General features: G+C 37.0%; 1 protein-coding gene across 1 annotated transcript in view; it reads right to left on the minus strand.

The window, feature by feature from the left end:
* Positions 1-3,885: 3,885 nt before the first annotated feature.
* The window catches only part of Nlrp14 (NLR family pyrin domain containing 14), a 30,273-nt gene continuing 21,796 nt past the window's right edge, over positions 3,886-12,362 (minus strand). The window contains exons 8-11 of the mRNA XM_046437949.2: positions 12,049-12,219; positions 9,973-10,143; positions 4,657-4,827; positions 3,886-4,022 (exon numbers count right to left, since the gene is read on the minus strand). Of these exons, the coding sequence (XP_046293905.1) occupies positions 3,887-4,022; positions 4,657-4,827; positions 9,973-10,143; positions 12,049-12,219 (649 nt within the window). The 3' untranslated portion in view covers position 3,886. The remainder of the gene's footprint in view (positions 4,023-4,656; positions 4,828-9,972; positions 10,144-12,048; positions 12,220-12,362) is intronic.

Consider the following 12,362-nt stretch of genomic DNA (forward strand, 5'->3'; position numbering starts at 1 on the left):
TCAAAGAGTCAACTTACTTTGGGAGGAGACAGATTTTGGGGAGGAAATGGACATATTGATAGATTCCTCTGCTTTGAACTGCTTGCAGAACTTGCCTGGACTATGTAACTATCGTTTGGTGCAGCGAATTGTGGTATTGCTGGCATATCTTTGCTGATGGTGTCACCAGTGATGCAATTTTTCCCAAGGAGCCGTCAATTGGCTTGGTGTCGTGGCATTTCTGTATCCTCCTCCCTTCTGCTAGTGATGGTCTAAAATTTGGGGGCCAATGGCTTATGCTGGACCGGTAGTCAGTGACGGGTATGATCCAATTGCAGTGGTATCAACCTAAGACAGGAGGCTGACGCCTAAAGGTCAGTTTTCCGATGACGGGTAAGAACCATATGTTGAATTGGACAACCTACCAGGCACGGTCCATAAGCCACATTAACCTCACTCCCCCACTGGCACCAAGGCCAAATTTGGGGGCCAACAGAGGTGAGGCAAAGAACCTCACCCCCCCACTGGTGCATAGACCTATCCACAAGTATGGCTGTATGCTGGACCGGTAGTCAGTGACGGGTATGATTCAATTGCAGTGGTATCAACCTAAGACAGGAGGCTGACGCCTAAAGGTCAGTTTTCCGATGACGGGTAAGAACCATATGTTGAATTGGACAACCTACCAGGCACGGTCCTTAAGCCACATTGCTTGTTGTTTAATTAATCAGAAGGGGGGAGATGCTGGGAGCCATTAGCCAAGTAAGTATGACAATTTCCTTGCCAGCGTACCCCATGTTGCAGTGACATTGAATGTACTTAACCTTGCTCAAGGACCAAGGCAGATTAGGGTGTTCCCGGTTTTAAGATAATCTTGTTTAGGGCGTTCCCAGTTTAGGTTCCAGGTTTAAGGTTTAAGATTATTCCTGCTGGGAATAGGGCGTATCCTGCTGCCTGAGTTCCCCTTGAGTTCTCACGGGATTCAGACAGTATATTTTGGAGATAGAAGCCCAGTGGAGGTGGATTTGGGCAGAGAACGTGGATTTCCCCAGAACGTGTTTGTAGACGGCTGGTGTGAGTTCGGGAATAAAGAGTTGCTGTTTGAATCTACAAGCTGTGTGGTGGCTCGTGATTGTGTGCCCAGCCAGACTGCGGCATTTGTGCCCAGCCAGACTGCGGCACCAGACCTTATTCTGAGTTTTTCAGTTTGGAACTATTGACATGGATGCTTTATTGTGGGAACCTGTCTTGTGCATGATAGGATGTTTAGCAGTATACTTGGCTTCACCCACTTGATGCCAGTAGATACCTCACTTGTAACAAGCCAAAATGACCCCTTAGTGGGATCTGTCTCTAACCCCTGTTGTAACCCACTATTCTAAGAGGTGAATATTGTTAGGAAAAATATCCAAATCCTCAAAATGGGTAAAAGAAGTAAATCTGTATTCTTTTGTTATAGTAGTAGGTATTGTCTAGCAGGCTGGAGATTATCTGATTTTCTAGGGGCATTTCTTTTAATTTTCGATTTGGCTACTGATCAGGAGATTTACAACTCTGTAAAGGTACAGATTAATTAGTAGGAACCTGATAGAAATGAAAATAATTCTTGTCGGCTAGTAGTACAAATCATTTGTCTGAAATGATAAGACCAAAGTTATCATTTAAGACATTAACCAATTTTGTATCCATCTAGTAATGTTATTCATTTTTAAATTTTTTTTCTAAAGTTATATACCCTTGTTTCTCAAATGCTTTATTGAACTAGGATCTTACTAATGCCTTTACTAACTGATAAATCTTTGGCAAGTATTCTTTATTCATATAAAAGCCAAGTCGGTCTTTTCTTGCACTTTTGTTATAAATCACAGTGGTCAATGTATTTCAATTGAATTTTGGAATTTTCAGAATTTTCTTTGCAGTCATAAGAGACATTTGTATATTTCTCAGGAGTGCTAATTTTAAGTTCCATTATCAAATATTTTCCTGTCTTATAAAACAAATTGACTATAACATTCCCCTATAAAGCTCTGAAAGTTTCAGAAACACAAGAATTTTCCTTTATCTGACATTATCACTTTGATAGGAAGCATTTACCTGTGTTGGAGTCTTTCGCAGGGAGTTTGGAAATCCTGTTTTCTGTATGGGGTGAGCTGCTCACTGCAGCAAGACTGGCACATGAAAGGGTTGCTGCTGCCCTGCTGTATACTTCAATTTGTTATGAAAGCCCCAGATTAGATTTCTCTAACCAACATGACTATCCTCATTAGGATTCAACCTCAGTAATGCTCCCTCATGTATCATCTATGCCAAATATCAATAGTTACTACTTAAATTTACCTGTAATTTTTATATGATTGTCATTTTCCCCTTCTGTCATGGTCCCCTCTATTGCCAGCCCTGCCACATTGACCCAGAGGCTATTATACCAGTATGATACTGTGTCCTGTTTCCTGGTACACAGTTCCTAAAATCTTTGGAAACCCTGAAATGATAAGTGTCTGCTTTATGATGACACAACCAGTGAATGGATGGCCTCAGGATGGGGTCTGGTGGCCAGAACCAACCATGAGATTAGGGGGTTGGAACCTTTAGTCCTACCCTGACTCCACTGAGAATGGGATGCACATTGATCACCAATGGCCAATTACTTAACCAATCATGCCTACCTAGTGAAGCCTCCAAAAAACCCCAAAAGGATGGAGTTTAGAGTTTCCCAGTTGCTGACCACATCCACATGCTAAAAGAATAGCACACCCCAAGTCCACTAGGACAGAAGCCTTTCAAATATCACCCTATATGTCTTTCATCTGGCTATTTGTATCCTTTTTAATATGCTCTATAATAAATGGATTTACTTAAGTGTTGAGTTCTCTGAGCCATTTTGCAAATTATCAAACCCAAGTGGGGATTTTTGGAACCCTGATTTAGTTGCAATTGCTACCTGAAGTGGGGAGAAGTCCTGTGGGACTGAACCTTACCCTGTGATATCTGATACTATATCCAGATAAATAAAATCAGGACTGAATGAAAGGATACCCCACCAGTGTCAGAAAGTTGTTTGGTGTAGGAAAGACCTACATTTGGATAACTAGAAACGTGAGTGTTGACTGTGTAAAAGAAGAATTTGCTTTTCCCTTACAACCAATTAAGAGGCAGGGAGAAAAAAATTTGATGGAATCTTGAGTGGAGTAAGGAAAGCAAATTCTTTGACTCAATGTCCATCAATAATTAGCTGACCTTAAATCTTACTGGCCTGTTTTCACCAATGGTAAATGACAGAAGAGACTATATCAGGCTGGGCCTGGTTATTTTTTCTTCTTTCAGTTCTGGGAAACAAACCCAGAGCCTCACATAAGCTAGGCAAGTGCTTTTCCACTGAGCTACAGCTCCCCTATGCTACAGGCATAGCTTTTAAGAGAACTGTCAACTTGTGCTTGATCCTTTTAATTCCTGAGCCCCTACCTTATAAATCCTAAGAAAGCACTTAAAAAAAATTCTCCAGTCCCATCCTCAGGTCTTATTTCTAGGCTTCTCCTACCCGAGTTCTTAAGTTTTGAATCCAACTAAAAACATGATATACTTTTCTTTTTTTTTTTTTTTTTAATTTTTTATTGTGGGTTGTTCAAAACATTACAAATTTCTTGACATATCATATTCCACACTTTGATTCTAGTGGGTTATGAACTCCCACAGAGAGCTTTTTTTTTTCATTTCCTTTAGCCTATTAAAGACTTGTGTCAAGTAGAACCAATGTTTTACAGAGAAGTGACTAATCAGTATCTAACATGTCACCTGCAATATTTGTGTGCAGAGATTATCTTATTATGCTAAGAACCAAAGTCTTTGCCATTCTGAAGTTTTATTTCTTTTAATTTTTATTTTTTCAAGTAATGTCAGGGTCTTCAAATCAGGAACACCACCACCAGGACCCATCTTCTTCACCGTAATCATTACAATAGGGCTTAATGACTAAATGTGGATTGCTTACTTCAACCTCTTCTAGCAGCTTCTGGGCTTCCTCATCAAATGCCTCTTTGCACAACCTGAGAAAACAAGGTGAAATCTCTTTTCCTGAACTCAATTTTCCTATAGCCTTCCACTTCCTCTGTGAAATTTCAGTAAAAGAGACAAAAACAAAACAAAACCTGTCTCTTAAAATAGAGAATATGAGCATGGATGGTGAGTAGGAGAGGGAACAGAGAGATGCAGTGAAGGAGATACAGTAGTCAAAGTAAAATTAAATGTAGCAAGAGCCTTTTCCTATCCAAGCAAAATAGTACTACCAATGATAATGTTGAAAATAGCTAACACATTCATTGCTTGTTATGCTAGGCCCTTTTATAAGTACTTAGCCTATACTGATTCAGTAATCTTCCCAATAATCCTACATGTCAATTTTATAATTTAACCTACAGATAAGGAAACCAAAACAGTGATAGGGGTATTATCCTACATTAAACATTTAGTAAGAAGAGAGATCAGAAACCATACTCAGGTAGCCTGGTTCCAGAATGCTCAATTCAACTACTATGCTGTATTGTGTCGTTCAAAATTTAATGTTCTAGTAGTAATCCTCCAAAGGATCCAAATCAGGTTCTTAGGCCTGTAATACATGAGTGGTTCCCAAAATTTCTCATTACTGGAAACTCTTCTCCTGAGAAGCTACTGAAGACTTACCCTAGAATTTGTAGTTTACATTCCTGAGACTTCAAGGCTTCACATAACTTCCCAATTCCTTCACTCCCTAAGGCATTCTGTGTCAGGTTCATGTTTATCAGTCTTTGGTTGCTGAGAAGAGTAGAAGAAAGATCCTGACAACAGAGAGAGGTCAAACTACAGTATTCCAACCTGTAGGGAAGAGAGACAAAAGATAAAAATGACTTTATCCCATGACAGAGAGCAAGCACATGAGGATCTGTGAGCTTTGAGTGGAATTTCAGAACTTAAAAAAAAAAGAATAGTAATTCAAGGATTACAAGTACTCATAATATTATTACTAGATATTTATAGGCTGAGCATATACCTTCCCTTATTATGAATTACAAGCCTATAAATATAGTCCAAAGAATAACTATGCAAGTATATATACTACCTTCTGCACCTGATGTTTCACCAACCAACTAATTTGAATATGATTTTCACCTTATGTTTACCTTGCCATTGAACAGTTGTGTGCAAGGTAAACATAAGGTTTACCTTATGTTTACATAAGCACATATGCAGGTGCTGATCATATAAAAAAATTAAGTTGCTATCCACATGGAATTCATGTTAATGTGGAAGAGAGGTGGTTACACTAATTATAACACAGCGTTCATAAATATTACATAAAATACACCTTAGGGTGAAAAGCATTATAAAACAAAGAGTTTTCAAGAATTCATCAGGAAATTTAATCAATTTAAATTTTCAATCCCTAATAATGGTTCCAAAAATATAAAAAGAAAAACAGAACCAGAAAGTGAAAGACACAAATCTAATATTATAATGGAGATTTAATATATTTTCATGGTCATTAACTAAGTTATCTGAAAGGAAAAAAATCCTTCTGTTTCCAGTAACCTAATCATCTGCCACTGGGTCCCATCCCTTAAAGGTTCCACACTTCAACACAATCACACTAGGGCCAGCCTGCCAGCGTATGCATCTTTGAGGAACACGTTCAACTAATATGCAAACCATAGGATACTGCAACCAGCAACTCTACATACTCTTTTCAAGTGCACAGTAGAACATATACAAAAACTAACTATATACTGACCCATGAAGCAAATGCCAACAGATCTCAAAAGATTAAAATCACATACAGTATTTTCTCAGATCACAATGCTAGCGGTTAATGTTCAAAAATTAAGAAATATAGGCTCAGTGGTAGTGTTTGCCTAGAATGTGTGAGGTACTGGGTTCAATCCTCAGCACCACATTAAAAAAAAAAAGAAAAAGCAATACATTTTAAAATAACCCATATGTCTTTTTTTAAATATTTACTTTTAGGTTTTTTAGGTGGACACAACATGTTTATTTTTATTTTTATGTGGTGTTGAGGATCGAACCCAGTGCCCCATGCATGCCAGGCAAGGGCGCTACCACTTGAGCCACATCTCCAGCCCAACCCATATGTCTTAAAGAAAAATATAAGGGACGTCTAAAAATATTTTAGATTAAAAACAAAACACTGCATACAATATCAATACTTACAGAATGAAGTATGCCAGTTATGAAGGTAATAAAAAGAAACGTAAGGTTATATGATCTAAATAAGCATCCAATTCAAGAAGTTAGGAAAAATGGCAAAATCCAAAATAAAACCAATGAAAGTACAAGAAATAAGATTATATAATTAATGAAATATAAAGTATATATATATATAGTAGAACAGAGAAATCAGTGTTGTTCTTTGAAAAAAAAAATGAAATGTGAAGCTGCTCAAATTACCAATATCAGGATTGAGAAGAGAGATCACTATTGGTGATTTAGACATTCAACAGATAGTAAAATATTATTGGAAACTTGCCAATAAGTTCTATAATTTGGATTAAATAGATAAAATCAATAAGAAAACATACAAAAAAGTACTCAATAAAAAAACCTAACCATACTTTTAAAATATAATCTAGATTTAAAACAATCTGCAATGGAAACTATATAGTTTCACCAGAAAGTTTTACAAAATTCAAGTAATTCCAGTCTTACTACATTCCTCCCAGGAATCTGAAAAGGAAGCAATATTCCCAAACTCAATTTATAAAATTACTGCAACTTAGATACAAAAGCTTAATGAGGCAAGAAATGCACAAGAAATAATAATGTAATCTCCATTATGAACAAAGATGTGTAAATACTTATACTGACAAAATAAGTGTCCCTCCCTTACACACACACACACACACACACACGAAAGAGATATCATGACTGAGTTGCTTTTAGCCCAGGTTGATATAATAAATGTAAACAGGTTTGGCAAATTTCTTAAGTTAGACACCTACTCAGAATTTTAAAATATAAACAAAAACTTTGCACAAGCTAGGTATATAAAAGAATTTTTAAAATTGATAAGTGGGTGATTTACTGAAATTTTGTTTTGGATATGAGGAACAACAGAAGGAAGCCCACTCTCCCTGGGCATATTAATATTATATCACATATTAACAGTTATTAAGGTCATAAAAATAAAAATATAAGGTCTGAAAAGGAAAATAACATTATTCCCAAATGGTCTGACTGTATACCTAGAAAATCCAAAATAATCTAAAATAGAATCAACAAGAGAATGTGACAGGCCACATATATGAAATCAACATACAAAACCAACTGTGTATCTATGATACACAATGAAAAAAATAGCAATTAACTATTTTTGATGGCATTAGTTTTAGAATAGGTAAACAACAAAGTATACATCCACTTCGGGAAAATTAGTAAGCTTTATTGGTAGACTTAAACTGAGTAATACTTCATTTTGGCATATCAAGAGACTCACTCATTGATAGATTCAATGCAATTCCAGTTAACAGGTAGGTGTGGCAGGTGCTTGTGCATGATAATTGATAATCTGATATTTGAAAATTAACTTGGAAATGCAAAGGAGAAGAGTCAAAATTATTTTGAAGATTATCATCAGAAATATTTTTGGAAGACTCCGTCTAGTAGACATCAGGACTTATTATAGAGCTGTTCTAAGACAGTGCACTACTGGGCCTGGGGAATTACAAACAGGCTAAAGGGAAAGAAGAGAAAATCCAGTGGCAGATCCATCCACCAACAAAAATGTAACAAGTAACAAAGGTGTCCCTGCCAAGAAGTAAGGAGAGAAAAAACTTCAATGAATTTTTGCTAGAGAAAATGAGTATCTATATAGGAAATATATTAAAATGGACTTTTATATATTTCCAACCATATTTTAAAAGGTAATGAAAGATCCATCTGCTTCATAATTGCCTTTGCTATTTAGGAGATAGTAAATAGAATATGGAATATAAAGGGTGTGGGAGATGAGGAGTCTCTATAAATATTGTAAAGATGCTTCCATCTCTCTACCCCAGATCCCACTGGGCTAAAGGTTTGGGTAAGGGTGAGGAATGGCTGAAGAGTAAGTGAAGTTATGGCCACCAAGTTGGAATTAGGGAACAACAACAAGAACCTGAGAAGTATAAAGAGTAAGGAGAACAATTAAAGTTCTCATTCCCCCCCACACACACAAAGTTCCAACACTACAGCCTGGCAAAATAACTATTTGGTCTTTGTAAATCCAGCAACCGCTGCACCCAGAAATCTGCCTGGGTTTTCATGTCTGTCCACAAGCTGTATAAACAGAAAACCTCCTGGGGATGCAGGAGGCACTGAGCTATTCTCCTGTGCCTGATGCTATCATTGGAAACCCCAATGTGGACCCCCATCATATGTGTATAAGTACAACAACCAGCACAGCCTCACTTCACTTGGATTTCCTGATGCCAGAATAGTCTTGGGTTAAACTATGTATGGCTAATGAATCAGCTGTAATTATCAATGTGACTGTCTACCTCACTTAACCAAACCAGTCTAATGGTGACCCAAATCAATTACAGCAATACATCCCAAATTAGAGTGTCCTGTGCTCTTTTGATCCTTATGTATGTGGGGAACAGTGGACCACTTAATGTCCCTTATTGGAGATATGGGTTGCTTTGGGTCCATATTTTGCCCCATTTATTACCACTGAAATCAGAGATTTGCAGGTCATTCTAAATTCCTTTGTGTGGATCATAACAGATGAAAGACCTATTAGTTCTTTTGGGATTTATTCAGTTGGCTGAATCCAGGACCCTAGCATTGTGATTGAAATCAATACTATAAGTTGGCCTCTTTCTGTACTTGGAGTTTTATCATGGTCTTCATTAAATAGTATGTGGGATTAATTGAACAGATACGGTTCCAGCTTCTATTGAGTAGATTAATCAGAGTGGCTAATGGAGTAGTACACTCATGTGAAAATTCACAAGAAGCTAATACTGTATTGTATAGAAACAAGGGATGGATATTGTTACAAGACATTTTTCCATTGATCTGTCACTCTCCCACATGTTTTGCTAACAAGAACACAAGTTTCTGATAACTCTACCCAGGCCATTTCTCAGGGCTGTATTTTCATGGAGCAACCTAAATGATAAAGTAACATCTCTCTCCAGGACGAAGAGCAGGCTTATTCTCACTTGCTCTACAGTGGCATGTTCAGGCATCCATCTGAGCCCTCCATGACAGTCCAGTAAAGCCTGGGGAAAATGGGAACTGACAATGATACTCTTTCTAATGAAGTCCTTTTTTTCTGAAAGAAATATTGTGTTTTCTTCCAGCATCCATGAAATAGAAGCAGGTTAAGTTATTAGGTTGAAAATAGGATAAAATTCTATGATAGTTAAATGTCAGCATTATTATAAAAGGTATGGAAACAAGAGAGTGCTGCTGTTCCAGTGTAAGAGTCAAGGAAGATTTCTCTGGGAGATACTGAATTCCTAAAGGCTGAAACGTATTGTGTCTTGGTTTCCCACATGGAGAATCCAATTCCTGACCTAGAGGTCAATAACTTATGTTGTACAGATGAAAATGAACTAGCCAATATCAGTTCAAGATCTAAGTAAAAAACTAAACACAAGATTGAACATAAGAAGTACATAGGATCAGCGTTTATTAGATTGCAAGCTCCTTGTGTTTTATAGATATAAGATGATTAGTAAAGTATTTTATTTAAAAAGAAAAATTAACTCAAGAACAAATGGAATATCTGAAGGATGAATGGAGAAGCCCAAACAGGTACCATTTACTTAATATGTATCTTTTATACCAAAGAACATGTAATACACATTGACCCATATATTTGAAATTCAGATTCTTATTTCTCAGAGTAACTTACCTTCTAGTCCTCATTGTTTTTTCATTCTCTCCACCCATGAAACTACTATCTATACCAGCCATCAAACAGGTATCATTTTCCTAATGATACAACTACAAACTCACCCAAGCTTCTGAATGTTACTATTTGGATGTCTTAAAGCATCACATAGAATTTTCATCCCATCATCCTTCAGTTCATTATTCCCAAGGTCTAGGCTGTGCATGTTTGGGTTGTTTAAAATAACTGAAGCCAGATCCAAACAACATGCATTAGTGAGAACACAACCCATTAATCTGTAAGAAATAGAAAAGAGAAGTGAACCCTTCAGTTGTCAGGCTTAGTTAACTTTGTCCTAGTAGAGCTGCCCAGACATTTGAACCTCTTCTCACTCTACCTACAACCCAGAACACACATGGGAAGGTCTAATGTTACTAGCAAACAATGTAAAAGAAACCCAGTGGGTAAAACTCCGCCCCCCACCAACAGATTGCTACCTATGAAGCTGATAAATCAAGGGTATAATCACTTTTTCTTTAAAAAAAAAAATGTATATAAGCTTTTCCAAGAAACCCACAGATAAATTATTTCCATTTTTAATAGATTTTTGAAATTCAAAAAAGGAAAAAAAAAAGCTTTCCAGGAATCTACCTCAAGGTTTCATCTTCAAATAAGAAAGCATATGAAAAGCTGTTTCTTGCAGGTCCTCTGCATGGCCTTAAGCTTTCCCTCCTCATACTTTGTCCCCACAGTATTTTCTAACTTTACACATGCATTTTTCTCCAAATACAACAGCAATTGTTATTCCTTTTTACTCTCTCCCTCCTTTCCTTTGCCTAGGATATCCCTACATGACAAAATCCTCTTCATCTTTTGAGCCTAAAGAACTTCTGTGTCCACTGTGAGGTCCTTCTCCTTGCTCCTTGGGTCCTTCTACCAATGTATGGTATATATTATGACTGGATTTATATTTATTTTCATGTAATCAACACTTTATGTTAATTGAGAATGAGAGTATCACTTTCAATGGCCTTTAGTTCAATGGCCTCAGCAACTAGCTCTTATTTATGTTAACATTGGTTAAAAGAAAGGGTTTGGCTTGCTTAGATGCTATGAGATAACTAAGCAAAAAAAAAAAATTGTGTTTACAGCAATACCCAGGAGAGAAGGTGGGCTGACCCTGAGTGTACAGATCACTTAGAAATTTAGTCTCTGTAATGAAATGAAGGTATTGGATTTGCAATAATTTCCATTAAGTACAACTTTATCTTCCAATTAAATAATCAAGGAAATTTCAGAGAATCACATAATAATCCATATCATACATTTTCCTGAAGAAAGTAAAGGTGGCTCAATCACCTTGGTGTTTACAATGTCATAATAAACTAATTTGGAAGTGTGGTTATCATGAGTCAGCCCACTCAAGACAACTACTTCTGAGTACTCCAAGGATCTTGAGTTTACAGTTTCGAAAATCAATTCTGGGTTCATGCGCTTAATGAATTATCCAAGCTACTAGTCCCAGTGGAGGTCCTTGAGGAAAAGTGAGCCAAGATTACTAAGTGACTCATCCACCCTGCTGCACTCTAGCCACAATATTTATACACTGAAATATTAAATATCATGCAGTCATTAAGATGATTTTAATATATATTTAAATGTGTTTCTGAAATAATATCAAGTGAACAGAAACCCTAAAGTCATGTCTATACAATAATGTATACACAAAGGCTATACATATGTATGTGTACTTGCTCACAGACCAAGAGGGGACATAGGATTAAAAACGTTGGATGTGAAATGGGGCTATAGGATTTTTAAAAAAATATAACCCTTGCAGTTTCTTTGTAAAAAATCATAAACCTGAGTTTAAATATAAAGAAAAACAAGAGTACAATTTCAGCTTCATGGCTATAAAGTGGAAGAGACACAGATTCACAGCCAAGGAAAGAGAAAAGTGACTCCTGTTTAGCCTGATGCTGCTGGGTCTTACCTGAGGGAAGCTGATATAGTGACTGATTAAAAAACAAATCTGATGGACAGACTTCCTCAGCTTGTCTCAGGCAGAATGACAGAAAATCAGCTTTATACACTTTGGATACTCAGATCTCAGCCTTCCTCACCTCACCCCCCAAATCTCCTCTACCCTTAAGACAGCCTGTAACTGAAACTACCCAATAGTAAAGTCCCAGAAAACCCACTCCAAATCCTGAAGATTACAGCTTGGCTGCCGGAAGACATCACACAGAAGCTTTACTCCATCATCTTGAAGATAGTTTGAACCCAGGTCCAGATGCTTGAGGCTCTTATTGTGCACAAGAGAAGTTGAGAGATATTCACTGCTCAGTGAAGTGAAATGGCAGCACCTCAGCCTAGAGGAAGGACAATGTAAGGAAAGATGGAAGCATTCTTCTACTGCCCAGAGATTTTTATATCTGAAAAATTTTAGGTTATAATCACTTGCCAACACCCAATCTCAAATCAGACACTCTGACTAGCAGCCTGTCTCACATGG

Source organism: Marmota monax, unplaced genomic scaffold (assembly GCF_021218885.2).
Source record: "Marmota monax isolate L192 unplaced genomic scaffold, Marmota_monax_Labrador192_F-V1.1 WCK01_AAM20220418_F8-fsc00061, whole genome shotgun sequence".
Lineage (NCBI taxonomy): Eukaryota > Metazoa > Chordata > Mammalia > Rodentia > Sciuridae > Marmota > Marmota monax.